The following is a 27,989-nucleotide window of genomic DNA, read 5'->3' as shown; positions in this document are numbered from 1 at the left end:
GCCCAGTCTTTTACTAAGACTTTTATTTTTACAGTCCTTAACTAAGGGAATATTTTTAAAATTGCATCAAGGAAGAATAAAAAGGGAAAAATCAAACATGGTGACAGAAGACAACAGAATCAAATACATTTGAAATGATCTTATGTTGAATAAACTTTGAAAACACATGAACCACCACTTCCTTTGCTTTTTGACCCCTTACAACTTTGAAAAGGCATCCCTGCAGAACATGACCCCCCTGCAGATCAAGACTGCAGACCCTGGGGACTGAGCTCCCCAAAGAAGGTTTTTGTCCTCAAGAGCAGGATTAACTTTCTAATTATTAGAAATTAGATTAGATTTCTAATTATTAGAAATTAGGATTTCTTTTATCACTTTCAATCCCTAACATCCTTGATTCAGACTCAGCTTTATTATGGTTCTTAGTCACTTGGGCTTTCAGTCTATTAAAATCACCAGAACTCTTGGACTCATATCCTCCCTACTGATAGCAGAAGCCTGTATTACTTAACTATTGGCTTCATTCATTTTCTGTCTCTCCAGATAGAATCTCCATTTCAGTGTCTTCGATTTCTTCTCTCCACTATTTCCAGTTTCCCATGATGAATACAAGTATTGCACCTTCACCTTCCCTTCACCTTTCTTTAGGTCCTCAGGTCTGCTCTAGGCAATAATCTCCAGTGCTTGTCCAGTTTACAAGCAATTGGCTTTCCTATCAAGGATAAGCCAGTCCTAGATAGGAAACAGTGATGATAACTGTTTCACCGTGGGTTAAACTCTTGCTGCATTACTTCCTTTCATCTTCTCTCTCCTACTATTCCTATAAATTTAGCTACAAAGCTGACATGCATTGATGAGCAATTGAAGCTGTTCAGGTCACTTTTTGATCCTGAGAAACATACAGATACTGTGTTCCATTCCTCATGCTGTAGTAGTACTATGTGATCCTGACCCACTGGATTCATTAAATAGTTTTGTAAAAAATACATTTAAAACAAACCTGCTTTTCAACATTCTTGCTTGAAGATAATCATTCTCCTTACCCACACCACAAATTGCTTCCCTCCCCAGCTGAAAAAACAGTTTTTAGACTCCCTGGTTTATAGGTAAGTTCAATTAATTAAAAACCCCAACCACCTAGCAAAACCTGCTTCAAAATAAATTGTAAAACAGCTTTCTCTCTGCAGTATCTGATCCTGTGCCTGTCCAACTGCTTGGACCAATATTAGAGTCATACAAAAGCAAATCCAGATCTGAGATTTAAGAGTAATCAATCTGTTTTACATCCAATAGGCAAGAATTCACAAATTTTTTTCCTCATTATTTTCAAATTTCTCCCAATATAGTTTCAGATACCAAGCACTTTACTCACTTGTGCAATCATTTAACATAAAAAAGCCCCATCATCATTACAATCTCTACATACTTTGCCATAATGCAATGTGTCTTTTAATTCTTATTTCCAATTCAGTATCAGGACTAGTTAAAATAATTTAATTATTCTTCCATATGCCTTACTAGAACAAGAGAGGATGGACTTTATTTGAAAATATATGCCAAGGGGAAATGAAAAAAAATCCAATTAAAAACTCAATTAAAATTCTGGACACCTTTTTTTTCTGAAACATCAACTTGCATCTTTCAGAAGAAGAACAATTGGGAGCTCCCCCAGCACAGAAAGTACATCCCAGATGCTTAGGCTCCCCATAAATTCCAGGATAGCTGGAAGGCAATAGATGGGATTCAGCACATTTTTATGAAGGTCTGACATACAGCATCAGTGCACCCAGAAACATTTAATGGAAAAATTAAAAATCCCTAATGGTGTTGCTAGAAAGCTTATTTGATGGCAACTTCAATCCATTACAGGTCTCTTGACAATAAAGTACATTATTCCTAGAGGGAAACAGAATGCAGTATCTCCAGCATCTCTGTTGGGAAGGGGAATAGAACTGGAGGAACACAGACTGACACAAAAAGAGTGTGACAGTAGGGCCTGCAGAGCCAGATATGATAGCTGATCTTTATAGCAGCAAGGTTCAAGTTGTTCCATCCACAAACTAAGGCCAAAGAATCAGGGGATATGAGTGGTTAGGGCCATCTGGAAGTTCCAAACCTCTTCTCCTGTGCACTCTCAGAAGATCACTTGTGCTTCAAAGAGCCTGTTCAGTTCTCCTTGGAGGCTTGAGGGGGTTACTTAGTCTTGTTTGTCTGTTTGGTTGGTTTTGGTTTGTTTGTTTTTAAATGGGTTGATGCCATTGCTTATTTATGTTGTCTTCCCAAGTTCAATTTTCTTCTGGATGGCACGTGCTGAGTGATAGATCAAGGAGTCAATGAAACCAGCAACTAAAGGAAAAAACCAAAGGGACGAAGTCAGACATGCCTCAAAGACAGAACAACTCCCAAAGATAGAAAACACAAACCCTACTGACAGAGGAAAGGAATCCCAGGTCCACTAGACAGAAAAAGGTTCTGCTGCTGCTGTTGCCGCTCAGAGCAGTAAAGTCCTCATCTCCTCAGGACAGATAAGACCCACCCTACAGGACAGAGGTGATCATGCTTCTCTAGAAAAGATCCCTTTTCCAGAAATAAAAGAGACAGGCTGCATCATGCATGTTTACTGATGACTGAGAAGAGTTTGGAGAGGAAGCTGATGTGCTTTACGCCACTTGTTGCCTTGACTCAGCTTGCAAAGGACTTGTTTCCTATTTCTTGCTCATTTCACAGCAACTCTAAAAGTACCATATGCTGCCCTTGAAGGATGCCCTTTATTGGAGATGGCAATGTACACCTATCAGACACAAAGCAATACAAACCACTACCTTTAATTCTTTCTGCAGTATTTTTCTCAAAACTCTCCAGCCCTGAAGAAGCCTCTTAATTCAGTGTTTGTTTGTGACCACAGAAAAACTCAGAGTGGCCTACTGTACCACAAACCCCAGAGAACCAAGGTTTCACAGGATACGAACCTTGAGCTCCTGCCAGGGAAGGAACACAAAGGTTGCTAGGGAGCTATTTTTCAATGATTGGATTTTATAAAGCTTCATATTCTTTCTTTTATTCAAACTTCAATCAAAGGAATAAGTAAATGATTACCTGGCAGTATACAAAGACATTTCAATATGATACAAAGCATTGCAGCTAAAATGGGAATTGAATCCTCTGTTCATTACTATATATTACGATATTCTTGGACTTAGTATTTGGTCTATCATGCTTCAGATAACTCTTGTGTGGTTGTTTTGCCCTGAAATTATCTCTACTTCTGGAATCAATTTGATACGGTTACACGAACACTGAGGTGACTTTAGAATAGCACAGAATCATCTAGGTTGGAAAAGATCTCTAAGGTCATAGTGTCCAATTGCCCCCAGCTCTGCCAAATCCCCCACTATACCACGTCCTTAAGTGTCACATCTACACATCTTTTAGATTCCTCCAGGAAGGGTGACTCTACCACTGCCCTGGGCAGCTTGTGCCACAGACAACCTTTTCCATGACAAATTTTTTTTTTTCTAATATCCAATCTAAACTTCCCCTTGTGCAACTTGAGGCCATTTGCTTTCATCCTGTCCCTGTTAGAAGAAGAGACTGACCCTCATCTGGCTCCAATCTCCTTTCACATAGTTGTAGAGAGCAAGAAGGTCCCTCTTGAGCTTCTTTTCCTGCAGGCTGAGCACCCCCACCTGCTCCTTATCAGACCTACATTCCTGCTCCTTCCACAGCTCCATTCTCTTCTCTGGACTCGCTGCAGCACCTCAATGTCTTGCTTGTCATGAAGGGTCCAGAACTGAACCCAGGATTCAAGGTACATCACCAGTGTGCAGTGGGGGACAGTCACCGCCCTGGTCCTGTTGGCCACGCTATTGCTGGTACAAGTAATTGACCTTATTGGCCACTAGCTGATTTGATCTCTAGAATACAGAGAGTCTGAGCATGGTGTATGGCAGAAACATGAATTGGCTGTCAAACCAGTCAATGCTAAGGGGCACTTGAATTTGTCATGAAAGAAATTTCTGAATGACTTTCCAATTCAGAGATGAATAGGATAAAATTTATTGCAGACAGAAATTCTGTTTAACAGTATCAGGTTAATTAAACACCGTGACACCTCAGATGATGGGAATCTTGCAGATAAAGGTATGATGTTATACGTAATTGATACAGATGTTATGTGACACAGAAACTGGTTTCTCAGGTTCCCTGACCACATCTTCAGGCTGGCCCTTAACACCCACATGTCTGACTATGAGCACCCTGGATTACTACCTGGATTACTACCTGCACGGCTGCACCAAGGCTGCTCCCATGCACAGAGCTGAGCAGATACTGATTAGCTATTCCAGATGCCAGCACTGAGAGTGAAGTGCAGATACTCAGAAGTATCTGCAGGAACCTCTGAGCCTCTCCTCACAAGACCCCATCTAGTCCTTGAAGAATACTAGCTGGAGGTCCTATGTCTGGGAGCAGTTTGATGTCTCTCAGATATATATTATGCCCATGGCAACCTGGGTTCACAGACTTAACTGGCATTGATTCCACATAAAAACAAGTATCTACTTACAGACCCAACCTGGCCAAGAATGCAAGTACAGACACTTTCATATGGTCTGTGAAGAACAGCTTTGTTAGAAAACAAAATGTCTTGTAGAGCATCAAAATGAAATATTATGACAGGTCTACAGGTCTAATTAAATGAAATGCTGTAATAGGTCTACATTATCTACAACATCTTGTAAGCCTCCAGTGCTAGCTACAGTCTGATGCCACTCCTGCAGCTCTGCAGAACATGTATCACTTCCCAAGGGCTGAAATAATCTGTCTTAATCGAACAGAGATTTATTACTAGACATGCAGACTTTAGAAAGCGTAAGATAGTAAATATTTACACTTTAGAAAGCAAAATGATTGAAAGGTGCAATACCTGTAAATATGCCTCCAACAATGGCACAAACTCCAGTGAGAAAGTGAGTAAAGGACCTAGAATTTGAACAACCAACATGAGCTCAGATACCAATGTCAGTTATGTAACAACTAATAATTCTAATAATATTCATCATACTATATAAATATGCATTACCTAAATAGTCATAGCTAACAATTCTCATATTAAGGAATTAATTAACCCCTACTGGCTACAGAATAGAGTTTGTCACTGCTACTTTTAGTCATCAGCACTAAAAGGAAGCACTGAATTTATAAACTTGAAAGATGGGCTTTAAATTAAAGACATTCCTACCCAGTGAGAATGCACAGGAGGGTCACGCAACACAGTAATTAAATCCTAAGCACACATTAATACATTTTAAGATATAGACATTTTCTGCCCCCCATTATGAACCTCAAAGACTGGACAGCTACAAGCCCTTCCCTTCCCCGTAGTTGCATTGCCAGCCATTAACCCAGACAGAAGAGGAGGTTCCACACTGGTTGGAAGATGTAGAAAAGTGATAGCAAATTCAGACTAAGGAACCAGTTGGACTGTGTGGGTGCTGCTGGTAAAATGGGTATGCTATGTAAATCTAATCTTCCCATTAGAAGTCTGAAGCAAGAACCATTATATCACACTTCTGCTCCTTGCACCACTTTTCTTTTCCATCTTGATACATAGCAACAGAAAAAAAAACAGACCACAGTTCACATGGAGAGGAAGGGCATCGGTGAGCACCTCTTCCTTTTCACTGGCTGGGAAGGGGCTTGGATGAATTTCGGGCATTTGCATTATCATGTCTAAATGACGATGAAGTTTCGAGCTATGCAAAATTACAAAATCAATGAAGGATGAACAAAATAGAATGAAATGTCTCTTACCTGTGTTTCTCTGTCAGCTTCACCATCATGGGTGAAAGCTCATACAGCACAAAGACACCAGGCAGACCCTGGTCTCCCAGTAGCCCATTTGCTATTTTCTCATGTCGTGTAACTGAGAACTGGTTAGTTCTTACCACCTACCAGGAAACAAACACAGCAAACATTGTTTTGCTAACAGGGAAGAGGAAAGGCTACTAAAACATGCGTTCAGTGAACCACATCAGTGTGGCCCTGCCCATGTGGGCAACCTGACAGTGGTTAGAAAGAGTCATGAAGAGCTCTATCAGGATCAGGTATTTGCTATCAGGTCTATTTTTACTATAGGCTACCAGTTAAAGCTGCAGCTAGCCCATGGTATGAAGGAAGCATAACACCCAGGTTGGACTATTTGGTCTCTGCTGGCACACAACAGCATAAGCTGTCCCTCTCAACCCTGAGTCTACGTCATCCTCTGCAGGACCAAAATGCAGTCCCCTCAAGCATGCTTCAGGACACAGAACTGATAGCAAAAGGCCATAAATAATCAAGAGTGAGAAAAAGGAAAATAATACATAGAGGCAGGAGAGCAGAGAAAGACAGAGATAGCCTGTCTTCACATAAATTAAGATCACCCTTCAGCATTCTTCTGTGCCCTGCCATTTTTCTACGCATTGTTCATACTAGCCCTATTCTTAGAACAATTAAACTGTGTTTCTGTAAAATGAAATTATGTTCTATGTTCTATCATCCCTACTAAGTTATCTGACACAAATTACAATCCAAGTGGAGAAAAATACTATCCAGGTTTCTTTACTGAATTCCACACTTGGGGTTTCCAAGTACTGAATGTACAATACAGCCCCTGGTATACATCTGGATCCACAGTTACTGACAGCATCAAGAATATGAGAAGAAAGTGAAGGCTTCCAATTGTCAAAGTAGCAGGAAAAAAAGTACTTACTTCACCATCTACTTTCCTATACACAGTGGGGACCACTTTGACAAAATACTGAAACATCATAGAAGCTATAAGCAAAGAAAGGGAAAGACATAATTAATATTATGCCATAAACTGGAAGCTTTTCACTGACAGGTCAGGTAGACACAAACTAGTTTTGTTCAGCTTGTCAGGGAACATCTTTCTGCACAACAGCTGCTGGAGGTTTTCAAGGACAGTAAAGTTAATGTCTGAAATGTGTCTTCCTTTTGCCAAAGTGAATTTCATTTCTGCTCCAACCAAAACCAAAACTCATGGCATTTTGGCCTTGAATAAATAGAAAACTTCTACAAACTTGCTACAGCTTTACCAGTAAAACTTCTTGCAAATTCAATTCTAGTCCAGGAAAATGTCTTAACAAAATAGCCCTAAGAAAACTTACTCAGATCTAAATGAGTATCTCATATCAACTTCTAAATGAGTATCTCATATCAACTTCAATAAACATTGCACTTTATTCTTATAGAAGCATGGCATTTATTGTATCAGAAGATGAAAAGGAAGATCTGGACCAGTGAAGAAAAATAAGAAGAATCCCTTCTGTTGCCCCAGACCAGCCTGTTCCTTCAGTTCTCTTAAGGATAACACAATGCAAGAAAAAAGCTATTTTCTATGAAATTCCCTAGAGAAGACTATCCATCCATTTCTACAGCAGAAGTAATTCTTGCATATGGTATCTTTAGCTGCAATAAACATAAATTTGACCTGCAATCTACTGCTCCTACTTCTTTACTGGAGCATGTCTTCAGAACAAATTCTTCAAGAATTTACCAACTGAGGTAAATTTCCCTGAGGCTCAGGATAAAAAGCTTGAGCTTATGCAGAAATTTACCAGTCAGCTACAGGTCCTCCCTCTCAGATAGTTTGTTACTTCACAGAATAACTACAGCATCATAATCGCACTGAACATTATGACACCTTTTAATTTTTTTGTACTTTTTTTTCAAACGCCATCCTCTGATTTGGGTACAAGAATCAAAATCAATGGCAGAAAACTTTAAAGAACAGATTCAGGTAGGACTAACAATCCTATCACCACTTCAAAGCAAATTACTTCTTTCTCCAAACTTTATTACATACAGTTCCAACTACCTTCAAAGAAAAACTATTCAGACTTCAGTGGATCTACAAAAAAAAAACCTCTGCAATGGCATGTAAAGGACCTTTTATAGAAAAGCAGGCTTGTGGAAATAAACTTAAGCACAGCAGCAGCAGGAAGAAAAAATTGTCTCACAAGCCAGCAAATCTGGAGCTATCAATAAAAGATCAGCAATATTTCAACTTCACTGCAGCTTTTCAAGCTCTTACTGTTGGGTATGTCAAGGTCAGGTAGACACCACAGCTCTCCAGCAACTAATAATTAGGCCTTTTTTGTCTACCTTGCATCTTCTGGTTCTCTCTCACGGTAAGCAGTAGTTAGACAGGGCTCTCCTTGAACTATATCGGAGGTAGGCCTTTAATAATGATTCGCTGTAGCTGCTGTTGTGCATTCACGAATGCTGAACAGAGATATCCTTCAGAAACGTCACAGAATCCAAACATGTTGGCAGACTTCTTCCAGGTGAATGGAGACAGCTGCTCCAGAACGAGCAAAAGGTGGAGGAGTCACATTTCACATAACACTGTCAGGGGTTTTGTTGAAACTGAGAACTTTGCTCCTGTTCTCTTCTAATATTTATTAATACAGACACTTAAAAAGAGACGTCTTTCAGCTGTCTTTTATTTACCTTGCTGTGCAGTGATGGCTGTCCCATCCAGAGGGTTCACAATGCCTGGATAATCCCTTCCAAATGAGAGATGTTTGATATAGTGCGTCATATTGATCTGAAATGGAAATGCTAATAACTCAAATAGCTGCACAGCACATGAGGGGTAAGGTAAAGGACCTGAAGGTCATTATTGGTATATTTTTCTGAGCTTGGCTCTGGAACAGAGACAGGTGCTCCTTTTCTCTGTGTATCCCAACAGTAAACTCCAAAATATTTGCTCTTCTTTTTTATTCATAGGAGATTTCAAGACAAGGAATTTCTCCTTCTCCTGCTGGAAATCTACAGATCTCAGTGTCCTTTCCTCCCATCTATGGAGCAGGCTCTCCCACCCACTCCTCTCCCTACAATAGGAGCACATACTATCAGCTGCCTTGGAGGAATAAGTATGAGCATCGTCTGTTTTCCTCCCAGCACAAGGTAAACTCCAACAGATCCAGAAGCAATTGTGACAATATTAACCATAAGAAACTGTGAAGCATAGATTAAGGAAAAAGGCAGGCTCAGGAAGAGAGGCACAGGCTTGCCAAGCAGCATGCAAATGTCATAGAATGTATTTCAGAGCCCTCTGTGAAAGCAGGACCCAGGTTTTGCTTAGACCCATAAAGCCAAATCTGCAGCAATCTAGGATCTCAATGTGGCAATGGGAGGGAAATCCAGAAGGAAAATAGACTAAAAGAACTAGAACACTGCCGTAGGAACACTTACATTATCAAGTCCGAAGCTCTGCAGATCGTGAACTGTAATAGAAAATTAGTTACACAATATAGCTCACATTGTCATAGCAATAATATCTCTCTCCCATATTCTAGCAATAAGGCAGCTCCTTTCATTCCCATCACAATCTAAAATGGCAAGAAAATTGTCTGGGTTTCTCTCTTGCTTGCATAGTAGGGTGTGTGACAGATAAAACTGCTGTAATACCCCTCCTTACACAGAGCCACCGCTAGAATGAAAGAAAATAAATTTAATTTGGGGTTACTTCTGCTTAGGTATTCAATCCTCACCTGCATGTATTCTTCATCTAGGGCAAAAAAAGACCCCAGAGGTCAGAAAAGAAAGCTTTGCTGTTTGCTACACATAACTTCTCTCACTACTGTAAAACACAGAGGCACAACAGATCTAAACTAACAAATGAGCAGAGCACATGCTTTAATATAACATGCAAGTGCCCTTAAAAATCATCATCATCATCTTAGTAACTCTCAGCACTCTGCCTATCAGCCTTGCTACTGCTGCCCAGAGAACATACTAGGAAAGGAAAAGTCTTCGCAGGAATGGTCCAAGCAGGGTATTTACAAACCACTAGTAGGGCCACAGTGGCTGTCACCAGTGTTGGGATTTGGGGAATTTGGCCTGCATCTCTGCCTTTCCCACATGCAGCAATGTGACAATGCTGGCAACACCACACACCCCTATCAGGATCAGGTAGAAGAGATCTGGCAGAGATATGGTATGGGGATTTTTGAAGGAGTTTTGAATGAGTTAGAGACGGTACCTCTGAGTTTTTTAGATTATGTGATTTATTTTTCTTATCTTCTACATAGGCAGGAAGGGTGAGTTTGGCTCACATCTTCACTGCATGGCTCAGAAGGTCACAAGACCTCTAGTTACAAGACTTTTTAAGAATTTATTGACCAATAAAACACTACCAGCAAGGATATTTATGTTTTTGACCCAATCCTTGAATATTTTGTCTTATGGACTCATGCTACAGTGTAAACTTTATTAGCCAATCATGTTATGACACATAAACCTATAGTACTGCATTCTAAACCTCTTGTTTACCTTTGTAACTACTTTTATTTTTTCTGTATCTTAAACTCCAAAACTCTAAACTTTCTTCTATTTAGCTTAACGTGTCTCTGCTTTAAACTATAAATCCATATTCTCCCTTCCAGCACCTAAGTTTGGAAACCTTTTCCAGGGTCTCAGATCAAATCCTGTGTTTAATTCTAAGCTTTGGCTTACAGGCCCAAAGTTCTGAGAGTTCCCTTCATTTTGGATTCAAACATCTTCCCATTCTTTTTGTATTAAGAATATTCTTTTGATGGCTTAGTCAATTATCTTTCATGCATTGGAGTAGGTAAGGTACTGCTATAAGTGTAACTATGATGACAATCAATATATACATGCTTATCTTTAAAATCTGTGGGAGGCAATGGTTATCTTCTAGTTTGCTACTTAAATGACTTTATGCAATACCAGGAGCATCAGTCTCAGGATGAAAATCTAAATTGCAACTTCATTTCAGTATCCTACCAGGTTTATCCAAAGTCATACAATCAACTCAAAGAAGCCAGAATCTGTGGCCATTTTAACAGGTGCTCATGTGCTCAGGAAGGCAGACTTCACCTTTCAATTTAGCAAAGTAAAACACAGTTCAATAATCGTGGGCTATTACTTTAGGAGCTAATGGAGTCAGATCACCAAGTGTTGCTACATTATTAACAAAGATTAGAAATGCTGCTCCCTTGAGAGCCTAGCACAAGAGACAAGTTGCTGTGTTGATTTGGCACAGCCTGGTTTTTGATAGTGAGGGAGGGCCACAGGAGTAGTTTCTGTGAGAAGCTGCTAGAAGCTTCCACCATGTCCAACAGAGCCAATCTCTGATGGCTCTGAAGATGGACATGCTGTTGGCCCAGTTAGAGAGGCTGGTAATGCCTCTGTGATGACACAGTTAAGCAGAAAAATTGATACACGCATGTGCGCAGTTTTCTCCAGGGGTGGTGAGGTGCCACGGCTGCTGCCGTCCTGGCGCAGCGCATGGCAAGCCTCTGCCGCCTGGCCAACCCCAGCCAGCCGTGTCGTGGGAAGAAGGGCAGGGGCAGTGGCAGCAGCCTCTCCTTCCCAGGCCCCGCAGGAAGAGAGGGGTTAAATAGCGCGGGGCTGTGGTGGCCGTCACTGCCTGCTTGGTGGTGGTGGGGCCGCGTGGCCAGCAGCAGAAACATGGTAAGAGACTCTCTGGCACAGAACCTAGATGAGATTGATCTCTCGGAGCTGCGGGATCCTGTAGGAATCTTTGAATTAGCAGAACTCGTTACCAAAAGCACCTATGAGCAGCAGTTTTACTTCCAGTCAGAGAAGACGAGGAGGCGAGCACATGTGAGGGAGAACAACAGGGCAACACCAAGGTCAGTGAAAAAAGAGGGGGAAGAGGTGCTCCAAGTGTTAAAACTGAGATTCCTCTGCAAGCCATGATGAGGACTATGGTGAAACAAACTGTCCCCCATGAGGCATGAAGTTCATGGGGGATGCAGAGATCCACTTGCAGCCCATGGGAAAAGTGCTCCTGCCAGAGCGGGTGGATGCCAGAGAAAGATGTGATCCAGTGGGAGACCGAAATAGAGAGAGGGCCCCTGCTTCCAGAGATAGAGGGCCCTTGCTTACAAACTCAGACTATCCTTAGGGGACTCACCCCATGGACAAGTGACATGCCACAATAGTTTTGGGAAGACTGTTTCTCCGTGGGAGGGATTCATGCCATAGCAGAAAAAAGACTCCGCTCCCTGAGCAAAAAGAAAAAGATCTCGGGTGACGAACTATCAAAACCAACATTTCCTGTCTCCCTGCACTGTCAGTGGGAAAGCGGGAACAGCTGGGGGCAGAAAAAGATGGTTTAAAGTCTTATTTTACATCTCATTATCTTCCTCTGACTCTGTTAATAAGAAACTTACTTTATACCTTTAAATTTGAACTTGTTTTGCCCTTAAGTGTTTTCTCTCTCAGTCCTCATCTCAACTCAGGAGCCCTTAGTTTTTTTCCCCTCTCTGCCCAGTTGAGAGCAAGAGAGGGAGAGCAAATAACTTTCATGGGTGCCTGGTATTTGGCCAGTAGCAAACCACAACAGCTGCAAAGCTAAAGATCTGATTTGAACTAGCCTCTCCTTTAAAACTAGCCTCTCCTTTCTACTTAAGTGTGCTGTGAACTCTTTTTTTCAATTAACATTTTTCAGTAAACCACCAGAAGCTGTACTTGTATTTATATAAAACCCTTACTAAACCTAAAGAGATAGGCATGAAAAATAGAGAACATACAGTTAGAAAAGGAAACGCTAAAGTACACTCCTCCTGAGGCTCTGATGAAGGGAGAGGTCCTCTTGCACCTAAATGCCCAGAGACTAGGCTGTCGTACTTGGAATTAAGGCAATGGGTCTGCATTTCAAAGAGCTCAGAGATGCACTGGCTTCAGATATTCCTTTTGCTATCTCTGACTGGAGTGCAGACCTGTCACTGCAACTAGCACAGTGACAGCACACAGGTTTGTTGTTCCTGTGCTGACAACTGTATCAATGAACTTTAAAAAAGAAATTCCTAGTAAAAGTTTGGAAGTATATGTGATGGTGGGCAGGGGAAATAAAGAAATAAGTGGCCTTGGCATTATGCTATGTTATTCTTAACAGTTACCAGCAACACTAGGCTATTTCATGTTGCACTTATTATTTACACTTAAGTTAAGAGGTCAGTGGCTTAGCTGCCAGTGAAGTGTCAAGTCTTGCTGCCTTTTGTACAGACACTAGCTGGCTAACCTTCAGTTATTACAAAGTTCCACAGAGATCCTGGCTCGGATGGGTCTGCATTTAAACTGGACCTACATGAAGATCCTTGTGGGTCCCTTCTATCTCAGAATATTCTATGATTTCATACCACCAAAGGAATAAAACTTTCTTTGTCCCACCATCTTTCAGTCCCTCAGCTCATTCCTATCCCACCCACCTTTCAGTCATGAGCCATCTCAGACTCTGTAAAAGGCTGAAATGCAAGTCTTGCTTTATCTGAGGCTATTCTTCCTGTCAGAACAACTCCAAAGTAAGGTAAATCCCACAGCTGCACTGGCACAGGGGGTTAATCCCACAGCTGCACTGGCACAGTGATGCACAGAGAGGGAGAGGGATGATCCTTGTGGTAGCTGTGCTCCTAGAACCCTTTGCAGGATATTATGGTGTTTATCAGATTTATCACCTGGGTAGTCACATGTGTTGGTACATGTGAAGTTGTACTGAGGACTAGTGAGCATGACAAAACTTACAGGAACAGCATAGTACCAGAGAAATCCCAGGGCATTACCTGAGAAGGACCAGACATTAACCAACATGTTACACTAGATTTACATTGTGTGTGACCCCTATTATTAGTTATGGCTACTGAAGAAAAAATGTCCCCGGAGTGCTCTGCTATGCTTTCCACAACTAAGTAGTTTTTATAAAATTCCCCTCCAATAAGTGATTTACAACTCTGCAGTAGAGCTGTTCAGTTTTCTAAAAGAGTCTTCCACCATCCTGCAGGTTTATTTCTCCTTGATCACTGATGATTATGCTAAGCACATATGTACATACTCTATGTTGCAGATACATGGTTAGCTTAACATAAACCAGCAGGTTATTTAGCCTGCTAAGATAAGGAACAGGACGAGGAAAGAGAACAGAAGATCTTTAAAAGACTGTCTGCTAGGACCAAAGACTCTTATTTCTGAAGAAACAAACACATTTTTTCATTTCCTTAACCACACCTAAAAGGCAAAATAAAGATACCTGCTAAACATCTTAAGTTTCACAAGAACTCTGTCTGCTTTATAGAATCAAGATTTGTTCATGGTTTTAGTAACACAGTTTTAACTAATGCTGTCTATCTGAAGAATTCTCCCCATCCCGCATTTCTGACCTGGACAATGACAAAGCCTCCTTGGACTTCACAAAACTCAGTTCTTGACCCCTAAAAGAAGATTAACAGCACTTACAGCCATTCGGGACTCTGTCAATAAACATGTGAAGGTTCAAAAAAAACCAAAGACTGCCACACAAATACATTGCTCCAAAGTGAGATAGGACACCACTTTTCAAAGTAGGGATGAATTTTATGGAGGAAAGTATCTTACAGGAGCACAGCGGCAGGAAGATGGAAGTGGCATAAAGATGTGTTGTGAAGAGGGGAATGAGGCAGGGAGCAACACAGAAAATGTTGCGGCTAAGCAAAACTGAGAGTCTGAGCCCTCTGCCAGATGCTACTGACTTGAAACACCACATCTCAACCTGCAACTGCCATGATTACCCATAGAAAAATCCAATGGTTTACTAACGCTTGTAAAAGTTCCTACAAACTGCTCACAGATCAGCTGGCTTGGTACATGAAATTTCAGGACATATTCTGTGGAGAGCTTTGTGGACAGCTGGCTAGCTGAGAAAGGGCATGTGGACATGATACCGCTGATTAAGATAGAAGAAAGCAAGTCTAGAAGTCAGCAGTCAGTGTCCAATCACTGATGCGACCTTGCTGCAACATGAGGATGGGGGAGAGGATCTTTTGCCAGAAATATGGAGATAGCTTCAGCAGAATAACCACAAGAATGTAAAAGTAATAACAAAATAACTATAAAAAAATAGAAATAGGTGTGGTTGCCTGATGAGTAATTAATCAATAATGAGCTCAGCTTTGCAATATGTATAAGCTTCATTAACACCAATATAAATATGTGTGAGCTATCAATAAACTTTGAGATTTGTAGATCATGCATATCGTGTGCCGCAATTCTTCCGCCGACCCGACAATATTCTCTAACATGCTGCACAAATGAAATTAAGTGAGATAATTCTCTCATCCGACTTGAAAAGGCAGAAGTTGCTCTAACATATCAGCACATTCCCCTCAAGCACATTAGCGGCACAGTGCAGCTAAACATTTGCCAAAACATTATCTCCAACATGGGGATACTAAAATCATTTAAGACAAGGATTCTCCACCTTTTCCACCTCGTTTACCACAGAAGAATGACCTGGCACAGCTCTCCTATTAGCTTCCTGGAAAACTTCTCAAATCCCAGCCTAGATCAATAGCTCTTTCCAAAGGAGATTTATGGGCTCAGCAGATAGCAAAAATCATGTTAGTTCTGTAGTCCAGAGGAAAAAAAAAAGGATACACCAACACCTAATCTCAACAGCATACACTGGGAAAACAAGTAAAGTAGAAGAGAAAAGAGAAATGCTCATATCCTTACAAAGAGATTCAGGTAGAGTAGTATTTAAAGTTCATACCATAAAGGGGGAGAGAAACATCTGTGCTTATGTGCTTTTTAGGCCATATAAATCACCCCCTAGACAGCTAAAGGAACTGATATATGGTCAAGCAATCTTTTAAAGTGCAACAGAGAACTCAGAATGCAGTAATTAATCACGAAAAGGAAAAACACAGTGGGATGTGCATATATGTTAAGTGAACTCCAAAGCAGCATGCCAAACAACAGTATTGGTTATATTTAGATTATTTTTCAGTCATAAGATAAGAGAGATAATTTTAGGAGCAAAGCTATTCAGAAATGCACTCAAGGTTTATATTTACAACATATTAACATTCAAAGCTGAGTAATAGGTTCTTTATTCTTAATCAGTCCTGTGCTATTTTCATCCCACCTGATATACAGAGGAAATAACAAATCATGAGGCTGATTTTGTTCATTCTGTTGCAAGATCCTGACAAAGGTGAATACCAGGAAAGATTGGGCACAGGGAAATGCATGTTTGAACAGCACATCTCAAGGGAGGTAAACTCCTTTTTTGTTTGTTTCAAAAGCTTGTTCATTTGTATTGAACACTGTGCTGTATATACATTTAACACTAACCAGTAACTGTCATAGACTTACAGGGCCTTATAGTTGTATGGGCCTCTGAATTCTTCCCACAGCAATTTGATCCCCTCAGCTACATCTCTGCTGGGGCTTCTACAATAGTATGATTTTTGGTATAGAGAAGGAAAGGCTGCTCCAGAGGGCTACTTGACAAATGTTAAGCATTCCCAACAACTGGTACAACTTGAGCTCTGATGGATGATAGTGAAGTGACAAATGAAAATGTCATTTTTGTTGTCCCCAAAATAGACTTTTTATAACTTGAAAACAGTTTGTCCACCATAAATGGGTGAGACCTTGCATCTTTCAGCACCAAGACAACCAAACTCTGGTAAGAGGTCACTAGGGTAAAAAGAAAAGTCCTCAGCAGTGCTGAGGATGAAGTAAGACTCTCAGTGTTCAGTATTCAGTATGGGGATAAAAACAGTTCCCTAACAGACACTACTTTGGGACAGAGGTTAGAATGAGTTCATCCACACCTCCTCTATGGAAGGAATAGTGTACAGGTGATCAGAGGATTTGGATCTTCCCACACTGAACTGGTGTCCTGATGGAGACTGAGTCCCACATCATTTTTTAAAGTATATTGTTGGGCAGGAGAAGAACTCAGATAAGTAACTGCTACCAGTAGATGCCTGTGCAATAGTAACAAGCCCACAACTACTTGGGCTATAGGAAGGGAACAGAGAAGGAGACTGCAGTCTCTGCAGAAAAAGGAGCTAGTGTGACTTGCTCTTGGCTGACACTGAGAAGGTGCCAAGGGACTTGAAAAATGACAACCAGTCTGCAGTCAAAGACTTGGTATCTTTTCACAATTAATAAATCAAAACACTAAAAAGTATGTAAAAAAAGAGAGGCTATTTGGGGTCATCCACAGCGTCCAAGGATGAGTTTAAATAGGTTCTGGCTGTCAAACAAGCTCTAGCAGAGAAATAAAGAAGACCTTTGTTAAATACATAAACAGAACACTAATGAGGATGTACAACTGACCAGTGGATCTGACTCCTAGAGAGCTAACAAAGCTTCACACCTTTCTAGGCAAAGCTTGGTGGCACCAAGGAGAAGACTCTTTTTCCAAGACTATCATCATAACAAAGAGCAGCAAACCTGTGGTTTTTCCTTCCACAGACATCACCACAAAAGAGGATGAAAACAAACGGTAATCTCTCAAAAACAGCATCTTCAAAGATAACTTTGTTCCTCCAGACATGTAGGGTGCAAGGAAACCACAAAATTTGGACCACATACAGATTTCTTCATCCACAGAAATTGTGACAGTCATTCAGAGTGTGTCCTCAGGACAGAATGTCCTGTCCAGATGCCACCATCTTCTTTTTAAGGAATTGAAGGAGTCTAATGAGACATTTTAAATAATCCTGAAAAGCTCTCTGGCTGTCAAAAAAGCATGAAGGCCAATGTCTTTTCTAAAAAATACATACAATATGGTGTAGCCATATCACAGAGAAAAGCAAGGCACAATATGACAACATGATGGCACCTCAGCAACAGAGTGATCCAAAGACAATCTAAAGGAGGAATGAGAACCCTCAGCCTTTTCCCTTGACTATAAGAAACAGAGCAAGAAAGATGGGAAGTGATATAGATAACATCACTCTCCTCAGGAGCCTACCATTAGGTAGGTGAAGTTTCCACAGGCAGGAAAGTCACTCTCAACTACTGCAGATGAAGCAGGAGATGGCTGCTGCTGTACAGGCATGGACAGACATGGCAGCAGCCCCTGAAGCACAAATCTCAGAGGTTAAACAGCTAAATCACCCAATCATTCCTCTTTCCTCTGAGACAGGAAGGAAAGACTGCAGGTGTGAATTGCTGCAAAAGAAAACAGATACAATATTCAGTCATAAATTGGCCCAGCTGATGGTGGAGGCTGTCCTTACAGATGCAAAAGTGAAAGAGAGAACTTCACCAAAATCTGCAGCACATTGCATGAACAAACATAAAATCTCAGTTTAGGATTCAAAGTCTAAACAGACAACACTGAAGCAACCCCAACCTCAGCAAGAACCAAATGAATAAGCAAGGCTTGAGGCTGTGCTGCTTAAAACAGAAGACTCTAGGTATTGGTAATGTTTGATTCTGGCCTCCCTCAATGCAGGAGAACCAAAACTACTTGTTTCAGTGTTAAGAATTCTGATTGGAAGTGCTTCAGTCCTCCTCACAATCTCTTTCAATCCTCCTCCTAATGATCTGGGATTTCTTAGTGCAACCGAACAACAAATGACCATTTGCAGCCAGTAAGACATTCCAGAGCTGGGGGTCTTCTCTGACACTGATGCTGTCACATCATGGTGCAAGCCTAAAGTGACCAATTTTAAATGCTTCCAATAACTTGGAATGAAAAGCAGCATCACTGCTTGCTTCAAAAGCAACACATTTCCAAAGGTTCAGCTCAGATTCTCAGGGAACACAGGATGTGAAGAACAGAGACGGAGTACCTGTCCAAGAAGTTCAAGCATTATATTTATGCACTAGCTAATAGGTAATTAACCATTTTAGAGGGCACAAAGCCATAAGATCAGCCATGTGAGTCATCCTAGACAGGACAATTCTGATGACCTGAGATTAGGAATGAGTAGCAATACACACTAAAACATACTAATGGTGAAAACTAAGATAAAATACTACCTAGTAGTAAAGTGCTCAGTCTCTAATGGAGAGCTGAGAACACAGAGCTTATGCAAATAAAGTTATATATAACTGAAGTTAAATAAAGTTATATATAACTGAAGTTAAATAACTAAACAGATGCTGCCACATGCATCAGCCCCTCTTATTCTACTTTCTGAGATAAAGCCATTTCAACTTGCTTCTCCCTAGGAAAGAAGTTACAGTTTCAAGATCTTAACACCAAGCACACAACAAGAGTTCAGAAGCTTAGATAAGGATTACATCTGCAATCAGATCTACAAAGTGCTGCTTAATAGGACCCTTGGGACAGTCACAGTGATGCCCATGTCCATTTCCTGGCTGGAGATCTATGATACAACAGGAACCTCAGCATAAGAAGAGAGGAACAATGCAAGAGAATGAAAAGCTGATATGCAAGCTTCAGTATTTCAATGCCACCTCAAAATAAAAATCCAACAATCAGCTGTACAAACGTGGTACAGACTCCAATAGGAGGCAAGAAGAATGATGCAGTGGACTGAACTTTCCACACTACTCATATTGATCCTCATATTTTCTACTGATTCATATCAGTAGGGAATAGAAAGAAAAGCAAAAATACTGTCAGTCATTAGTTCTGCATCAAGTAGGTCTAGTAAAATTATTTAGTGAATTGTTAATGTGACTTACAACAACAGTTTGGAATATTCAAACTTCTTTTAGACATTCAACTTCATCCTGTGTGACATTCTGCTAAATGTATTAACAGGACTGCATGTTAATGCAGACCTTACTGAAAGAATCAAACACCACAAGCACTTAAGTTCTTGTCTGGAACTATGATCCAAATGAGATACAAGTTCTGGAAATATCTCACAGAACTCTGTCCTCTAATACTAGTCAAATTCTTTACCTGTAATTAAAGGGAAGAAAAAACCCCAAAAGATTAGAAAGAAAGGTTACAGTCAGTCATGTACAAAAAAACAACCATACTCTAAGCAGTCCATTTTTCTTATGGGTCTTGAAAACTTCCTTGTTTGTTGGCTAGTGCAATGAAAACACTGCCAAGGAAAAGGCTGGGTAAAAAGGAAAATCCCACATTATGAATAACTAGGAAAGCAAGAGAGAACAAAAGGAAGAAAATCATTAGGCCACTGCTTCTCATGCTTAGCCTGGACCACAATTCTGGATGCAGTCTGGTACCTTCAGATAGAGCTGAACTGAAAGAGGTTCAGAGAAATCCTGCAAGGAAGCTCAGAGGTTGACTGGCGTCCACAAATGACCAGCTTCACAAGCTGTGATTCTTCAGCAGGGAAAGATATACCCTGAGCCCTGTACAGGAAAGGCCTATGAAATGCTGAGGGGCAAGGAGAGAGTGGGAAGCAACTATGTTCTTTTTCCATAGACAAAGAGGAGGCCATCAGATACAGCCAGCAGGAACAAGCAAATGAGTGGATGAGGTTGGCAGTAACTACACAGCCCTTTTGGGTTTTTGTCACCCTAGTTTTTTAAGATTTTCTAAGCCTTCTGATGTTGACATTCTTGTAGTGAACTTTCTCACACACTTTCTGTAAATAACTCATTGTTTTGGATTCCTTTATGGAGGAAGAGAGACAAACTGTTAGTTTAACCAGTGTCATTAGAGAAGTGTCACTGTCACCCTCCAATCCGCTGTCACTTTTAGAAAACTATAAATGTTAGAATCAGAAAATAAACTTCCCTTTTTTCTTTACCTTGAGAACAGTAGTGAGCTTCTGTTCTTTCATGTCCTATAGCGACAGGTTTTATCTGTATTTTCTGAGTGAATTTTAATTCAGCTCTGCAGCATTTCTGGAGGACATGGAATTAGAGAGCTATCCTGACCTCTCTGTACACAAAGTACTTACTCTGAGGCAGCCTGAATTCCTGTCTGTTACAGAGAGGTGTAATACAGACATGCTTCTCCTTAACATATATGCCATGACTTTGTTGATTCTGGCTGTAGTAAGTTTGCTGTTGTCATGATAGTTTAAGCACACAAAGGAGGTTTTGCCACAATAAGTTAAACATTTTTTTTATTACAAATGATCAGTATTATGGGGGAAGCCAGGCTTTTCTCATTATTGTTGTTTGTACAAGAGTGCTTCTGTGCTCAAAAGTTTGTCTGTTGTTCTCCAAATACACCAGTTACTCCCACCAAGCACATTCACATTCTCCCCTGACCTTAACCTCAGCAGTACAGATTAAATTGGAGTGCGTGATAAAAGGAAAAAATACAGATTTGATGTGTGGACTCTTCACTGAATAAGGAATTGCTTGGATGATCACATGCAAAGGGTAGTGGCCAATGGCTCAATATACAGATGAAGACAGGAACAAGTAGGATCCATGTTAGGAGAAGTACTGTTTAATGTATTGTCCACTGCCATCAGTGACATGGACAGTGAGACTGAGGGCACCTCAGCCTATCTGCAGATAATAGCAAGTTGAGTAGTGAGGTTGATGTGCTTGAGGGGCAGGATGCCATCCAGAGGAACCTGTACAAGCTTGAGAAGTGGGGCCAGTGAACATCATGATCAAGTGGAAGGTGCTGCACCTGGGTCAGGGCAACCCCCGGTACCAATACAAGTCAAGAACTGCCCAGGGGAGATGGAATTGGGGGTGTTAGTGGACGAGAAGCTTAACATGACCTGGCTACGCACTGGCAATCAAGACACCACTTGCATATTGGGTTCATTCCCAGCAGTATGGGCAGCAGGTGAGAGGGAGGACACTCCCTCTCTATTCCACTCAGGTGAGACCCCACATGCAGAGATGCCTCCAACTCTGCAATGCCCAGCACAGGGAAGATGTGGACCTGCTGGGTCTACATGAGTACACAAAGATGCTCCAAGGGCTGGAACACTTCTACTACAGAGAGAGGCTTGGAGAGCCTGGAGAAGAGAAGGCTCTGGGCAGACCCAAGAGCCCCTTCTAACAGCAAAAGGGAACTGTTAGAAAGATGGGAACAGACATTTTAATAAGGCCTGTTGCGATAGGACAAGGGGCAATACTTTTAAACTAAAAGAGTGCAGATTCAGACTGAATATAAGAAATTGTATATGTTGAAAGTGATGAGGCATTTGCACAGGTCGCCCAGAGATCTGGCAGACAGTCCCTGGGAACATTCAAGACCAGGCTGGACTGGGCTCTTAGCAACCTGCTCTAGTGGAAGGTGTCCTTGCTTATTGCAGGGCAGTTGGACTACATGGCCTTTAAAGGTCCCTTCTAACTCAAACCATTCCATGATTTTGTAAACTACCGCTATTGTTCTCACCACGCTATATTTATATATATACTCAAGGAAGTCCTTCACAACATGATTTTACTCTGAACTTCATGAATAGAGGAAAATATCCCTTCTAGAGGTACTTGTAGTTAGGTTCAGGACTGAAAATTTTACTTGAGGTTGTTTGACTGCAAAGCAGCAAAGTTTTGCAGAACTGAGAGACTACCCAGAAACATCCTCTACCAAGTTCTTCCACGCTCATGTGGCAGCACCCCTAGAAACCACTTTTCTGTTTGTCCATGATAGTTCTAAACCACTGTAACAAAACTTCAACAATGTCCTCCTCACTGAAGCAGTGATGTTGTTACTACAGACAGTAATGCAAAGATATTAAAAGAAAATGGTCAGACACTTGAAACCAAAAGGTCCAACAAACAGGAAAAGAAAATATTTTACCATGTACATGAGACTGTTGAAAACTTTTTCCTGGTGCAAAGTGAAAATTTCCAGCTACCTGCAGGAGACAATAAACATTCATTAATCTGAATCTGTGTAAGCAAAGCAGTTGTACTGGTGTTTGGATTTTTAGGATTTTGTTTACACAAGCCAGACACCAACTGACTCATTTTCACAGGGGACAGTAGCAGCAGACATTATCCTAAGAGAGGTATGAATTTCCCATGTTCATTACAGCCTGTGATGCTGAAATCCATAATTAATTACTGATGTGGATAACAGCTGTTCTATCCAGATTATTTTGTGGACATAAAAAAAAGAAAAGGAGGAATTAACTCCAAGTAGGGAACTGACTGGTCCTTCAGAAAATACAAAACAGTATCAAAGAAAAAGAGAGGAGAAAGTGAGGATAAACACTTATAACAATAATCAGCAGTGATCCATTGTATAAACCCATGAAAAGAAGAGCATGCAAAAATAAAGCACTTAACCTACTAAACCCCCCTCCCAAAGCAACCCAACCCCCCAAAAATCTGCAAAAGACAAACTGGTAAAATTTCATCCTGGACTCTGAAAGGGATATGGATATTAGATGCCAGTCCTCCCTAACACTTACTAGCAATCACATGCATTCTGCCTTGGAAGATTTGAATGTACCAAGTTCAAGTTCATTCACTGTATTACATCTTTGATGCCTGGACAAACCTATGCTTTATGTTAACTGCAGACCTGTTGAGAATGAAGATGCACAAAGTTCCAAGTGCCTAAAAAAAGGCCCCAACAACTTCCCCAGTGACACTCACACTTGGACCATTCCTCCATCCAGAATTCCCCTGGAATCTTCCTGATCATCATATATTGTGAGAGAGGGTCCCATAACAGTTCAATACCTATGATAATGCTCAAATCACAATCTCTGGATATGAGAGTACAAGGTCTACTTTCTAGAAATAAAGACTGTGGTTTCCAGGAAGAATACACAAGGATAAAAGAAAAAAACAAAAAAAAAAGAAAAAAACAACAGAGTTTGAAGTTAAAAAGAAACAAAAAAATAAATAGCCTGGGTCTGATTTCTTCTACAGGGTACTTGGGCATGCAACCTGTGTGTTTGTGAGGGTAACCCACAAAATGACAGATTACATAGTTACCTGGTGCATCTTGTGTATTTTCATACATCATTTGCATAAACCACCTCTCTGAGCATTTTCAGCCTTGACAACCAACTCCAATAGCCTTGCTTCCTGTTTTTCTAAAGAAGATAACATTTCATTCTCTCCAACACCTCTGCAGGCAAGTTGGTTACTGCTATCTCCAGCACCCACTTGTGGCCTCTGATTTAAAACCGGAAGGGCAGGTGGAACAATTCAACCTCAAAGAAGCTGCCTCTCCTCCTCCAGAAATCTCAGCAAAAAGACTTGGCACCCAGGTGGGAGGAAAAGACTAACTTCTGCAGCTGCCATGACTTCCTACCAGCCCACAGAACACAAACCAGAATTAGCCTCTTTTCCACTGCTCTTCCTGACTGTCCTCCTGAACCCCATGACAAGCACAAAGATGTTGCTGACCCCAAAGGTTATACTATAATAGTCTTGTAAGCACCTAAAACTGGAAAAGGAGAGGAATGCCCCAACTCTGCCTTTTCACAGTCCTCACCATCATGCAGCAGGTTCACAGCAAAAGCTCTCTCTCACCTTGTTGACCTCTAGGAAACCATACACTTGGCAGCCCTCATTCTTCTGCTCTTGCATTTTCTGGCTAAACCCTTCCCTCTTGCACTGCTCTATGCTATCTGGGTTCTTGAAGGCCCAGCCTCGCCGCCTGTATGCTTCTCTGACATCGTCACAAGTATTACAACACCTGCAAAAAGCACAAGCACCATCTTACCATCTTTATCATTAAGAAGAGATGCTCCAACTCAGGACTAGAATCCTTGACAGATTCTTCTTCAACAAAGCAGCAACACAAACATTGGGGACTGGACCTTGGAAAGTGGCCTAATGCTCCTGAATGAGCATGATCTTCTTGATGTGCCTTTTGAGGTTTGGAGGTGAGGATGCACGCTGTTTGAATACAGGACTGGAGTCCAAAGAAGGCTCTGCCTGGCCGTTTACACAGCCAAGGGATCCCTTGGCAAAGAAATTTGTCACAAAAACAACATCAGCGTCCCCCAGTTATAGGCAGTTTGGAACTTCCTCATGTGAACAAAGCATCTGCCTGTTTCTATTGCTCCTTTCCTCTGTTTTTAGGCCAAGACATTGGGCTAAAGGGGGGCTTAACTACAAACTTTCTTTGTACTTTTCTACCTGTGGACAATACCTTGGTTACCAGAAAAAAACCCAGGTTTCTTCCTTGGTTTCATGTTTTGGTGGACATGTTGAACAAATTCCTGCTGTTGAAGGCAGCAGTTATGAATACCTCAAGATGAAAACATCTCTGGGAAAGGACACAACTTGACAGATGGGACAAACCAAGTTATCACTGAGCCAAAAATAGCCAAAATTAGTCCAGAACCTATATGGATTATCATGGATCCATTTATACAGTAATTTCCTGTTCGGAGGAATGAGAAATACGAAAAGACGCCTGTTGTTTGTGTGAACCATAGATGTCTGGTCTTTGCTCCTGTAAGGAAACAATGCCACCAGCAGCAGTGAGAAGGCAAGGCCAGGGCATAACCAGGTTTTATGTCAAGATAACTCGTGTAACAGTGAAATAATTTAAACACCTCTGCTCTGGACACCAAACAAGCCCAGAAAAATCTCTCACCTGCTGAGATACAATTTTTGTACTGCTTAAACAGGCATGTAGACAATCCAAACAACCTAGAGATGCACCTTCTCAACAATCTTGAGTGCAGCTTCCAAAGGCATAGCCAAACCACAATATCACTGAATATGTGCCTGAGAGTAGGATTTCATTGCACAGACCTTCACAGACATTTGGGAAAAAATATGCATATAATATACCAGGATTCAAATGCTAAGAAGATAGGAAAAAGGTGTAAAGGTTACCTAATGTCCTCTGACTCTGCCCCATAACAGCTCTCGCAGCGATCAGCATCCAAAGAATTTGGATCAAACACTTTTTCTTCTTCTTTTCCCAGCTCTAAGACAAAACGAGATTCAAAGTGATGAGACACATCTAGAAACTCTGTCTTGTACTCTTGTTCTGCTCTATGCATAACACTCTGCACACACAATGTGCTACTGCACATCCTGCACCCAACGCCCACCTAAAATGGTATGTATGTACCCTGCTGATGCGTGGAGTAAAACCAAGAAGGAGAATAGTATTTGTCCTCTCAAGAACAGCCTCCATGGAAAGAACTGGCTATCTGTAAGCCTTGCTGAAGCATCAGACATTACTTGCATAAAGGCTTTGCTAAAATGTTGTCTTAAGTAGACCCAACCAGTACATTATGAGCAATACAGGACTTGCTTAAAAACATGTAGAATAGTTTTTGTCCCCAAATAATAATTTTTAAAGTCACAACCTGTGGTGGCTGCTAAGTGACACAGCAGTAAGAACACTATCACCACATTCCCATGACAACCAGAGAAACCCTTGTGCCTGCCAATTGTTCAGCTCTTGGCTTAGTTTAGCCTTTCAGTGTCAACAACAGAAATGTTAAATCTAAAGTGGTACAAAGCTAAAAATTTGGTCATGTTGATACTCAGAACTACACTGACTCCCAGAAAACAGAATAAGTAACTCATGCTCCGGAAAAGTCAAAATAGTACTACTGTGCAACTGAAAAATGCTTTGTCAGAATCCTTTCTGGTTGGTATCAAAGAACAAGGATGAGTCATAACATGTAAAAAATGTAGAGGAGAGGTTTATGTAGCCAAGGATCACTTATTACAGCTTGCAAACAGATCAACTCATATGTATTTATGCAGGTGTGCATTAACACACACAGAGTTAATGGAGTAAAATGCAAGTTTAGGCTTAAAGGTTAAGTCACTGGAGCCTTCCCTAGAGAAAGGCTCTTTCCTTGAATCACACAGTCTCATTTGCTCACCCACTGTGATTTAAAGCCAAATTTTGCAAGAATAGCTGCTTGATTTCTAATCCCAAAAGACCACCAACTGTGCAACTTTATTCCTCAAATGCATCCATGGGTCTTTATCATAGTTTCAGAGGGACTGGGCAAAGATTTTCCTGCAAAAGTACTGAGTGTAAGAGTAGTTTAATAGATCTGCATGCTATAAGGTATTCAAGACTTTGTGGCATTTAAATACTCTACAGCTGTCACCTTGTCCCCACAAATCTCAGAAAAGGCATACAGTGGAAAGACTAATAGAGCATCCAACCAGGACAGGTAGAAGAGCATCTTACCATGTCTCTCAGCCTCTGGAGTTACACGATTCCCAGCTTTATCCAACCGTTGTTTAAACAGATTGTGCTCTACATCCAGCTGCTGCTCTCCTGCTACATCCATTGCATCAATGCTCAAATCTGAAACCAGTACAGAAGGAAAGTGATCTATAAGCATACATTTGTTATGGGCACACTAAGCCTCTTGAGTCCCTGCCAAGGACAAAAATTATCATCATCATTCAGAAGTCTTACTCACAAGCACAAGGCATATGCGGAAAAATAACATCTAGATTGATCTTCAGTTTATCTCCCCTTGATTTATCAACGTATAATTCTGGATGAACCTGGGAACAAAGGAAAAACAGTCCCATTTTACTTGTAAGCAAGTCAAAAGGCTCCTTTCCCTGGGTGCTGTGGCCCAGGAGCTGATTTTTAAGACAGAAGAGGTTTGCCAGACAGCTAAGCCACTGTCCTGCACAGCCCAGCGCATGCCATTTGCAATGCTGTTAAATACTGGGGGATCTCTGAACGTGGGGAAGGAACAGGGCTTCAGCGCTTGCTTTCCCTTCTTGTCATGGCATGGCTGCTCGCAGGCGGCGTGACGTACCGCCGTCCTGGCAGGACGCCACAGGCGGGGGAGGGCAGCCCGCAGCCGCGGCGACCGGACAGGGCACAGAAAAACACCGCGAACAGCAGGTCTGTGCGGGGCGAAGCTGCTGCTGGGCAGCCCAGGGCGGAGGCCCGGCGAGGGCAGGGGCGAGGGCCCTCCAGCCACCCTGAAGGGTTGCCCCTCGCGAGTCGGAGGCAGCACCGGGGGACTGGGGCCGTGTCCGCTCCGTCGGCGGTACTTACCTCCTTGGTGAGGTAGTACTGCAGCTCCGAGAAGAAAAGCAGCACCATGATGAGCCCGCTAACTGCCGTCACTGCCGGGGAGACGAGAACCACTTTCAGCCCCGCCGCAACCCGACCGCCGCCGCCCCGAGTCTCTAACGAGCGCCGGCTAGCCAAGGTCCCCCGGCCACCCGCAGCGCCCCCGCTCACCCAGCGCTCCCCCGCACGTCTTAACCCGAAAATCTTCGAGGGTCTTCGGAAAAGCGTCGAACCGCTTCAGGCGCCACAGCGACTCCATGACGCCGCGCGGCCCGGAACCGAACCCTTCTTCCGGCGC

At 41.7% G+C, this 27,989-nt stretch overlaps 1 protein-coding gene across 1 annotated transcript; it reads right to left on the bottom strand.

The window, feature by feature from the left end:
- Positions 1-5: 5 nt before the first annotated feature.
- ERGIC3 (ERGIC and golgi 3) lies at positions 6-27,989 on the bottom strand. Its single transcript, XM_066561283.1, has 13 exons — positions 27,863-27,989; positions 27,674-27,744; positions 27,078-27,165; positions 26,840-26,959; positions 25,513-25,606; positions 24,193-24,358; positions 22,502-22,559; positions 9,262-9,293; positions 8,515-8,611; positions 6,752-6,816; positions 5,812-5,948; positions 4,925-4,980; positions 6-2,346 (listed from the first exon to the last, which is right to left on the bottom strand). The coding sequence occupies exons 1-13, from the start codon at positions 27,948-27,950 to the stop codon at positions 2,267-2,269; spliced, it is 1,152 nt and encodes a 383-aa protein (XP_066417380.1). The 5' UTR covers positions 27,951-27,989; the 3' UTR covers positions 6-2,266.

Source organism: Molothrus aeneus, chromosome 17 (genome assembly GCF_037042795.1).
Source record: "Molothrus aeneus isolate 106 chromosome 17, BPBGC_Maene_1.0, whole genome shotgun sequence".
NCBI classification, from domain to species: domain Eukaryota; kingdom Metazoa; phylum Chordata; class Aves; order Passeriformes; family Icteridae; genus Molothrus; species Molothrus aeneus.
The sequence above is the reverse complement of the archived record's forward strand: the minus strand, read 5'-3'. Positions and strand labels throughout refer to the sequence as shown.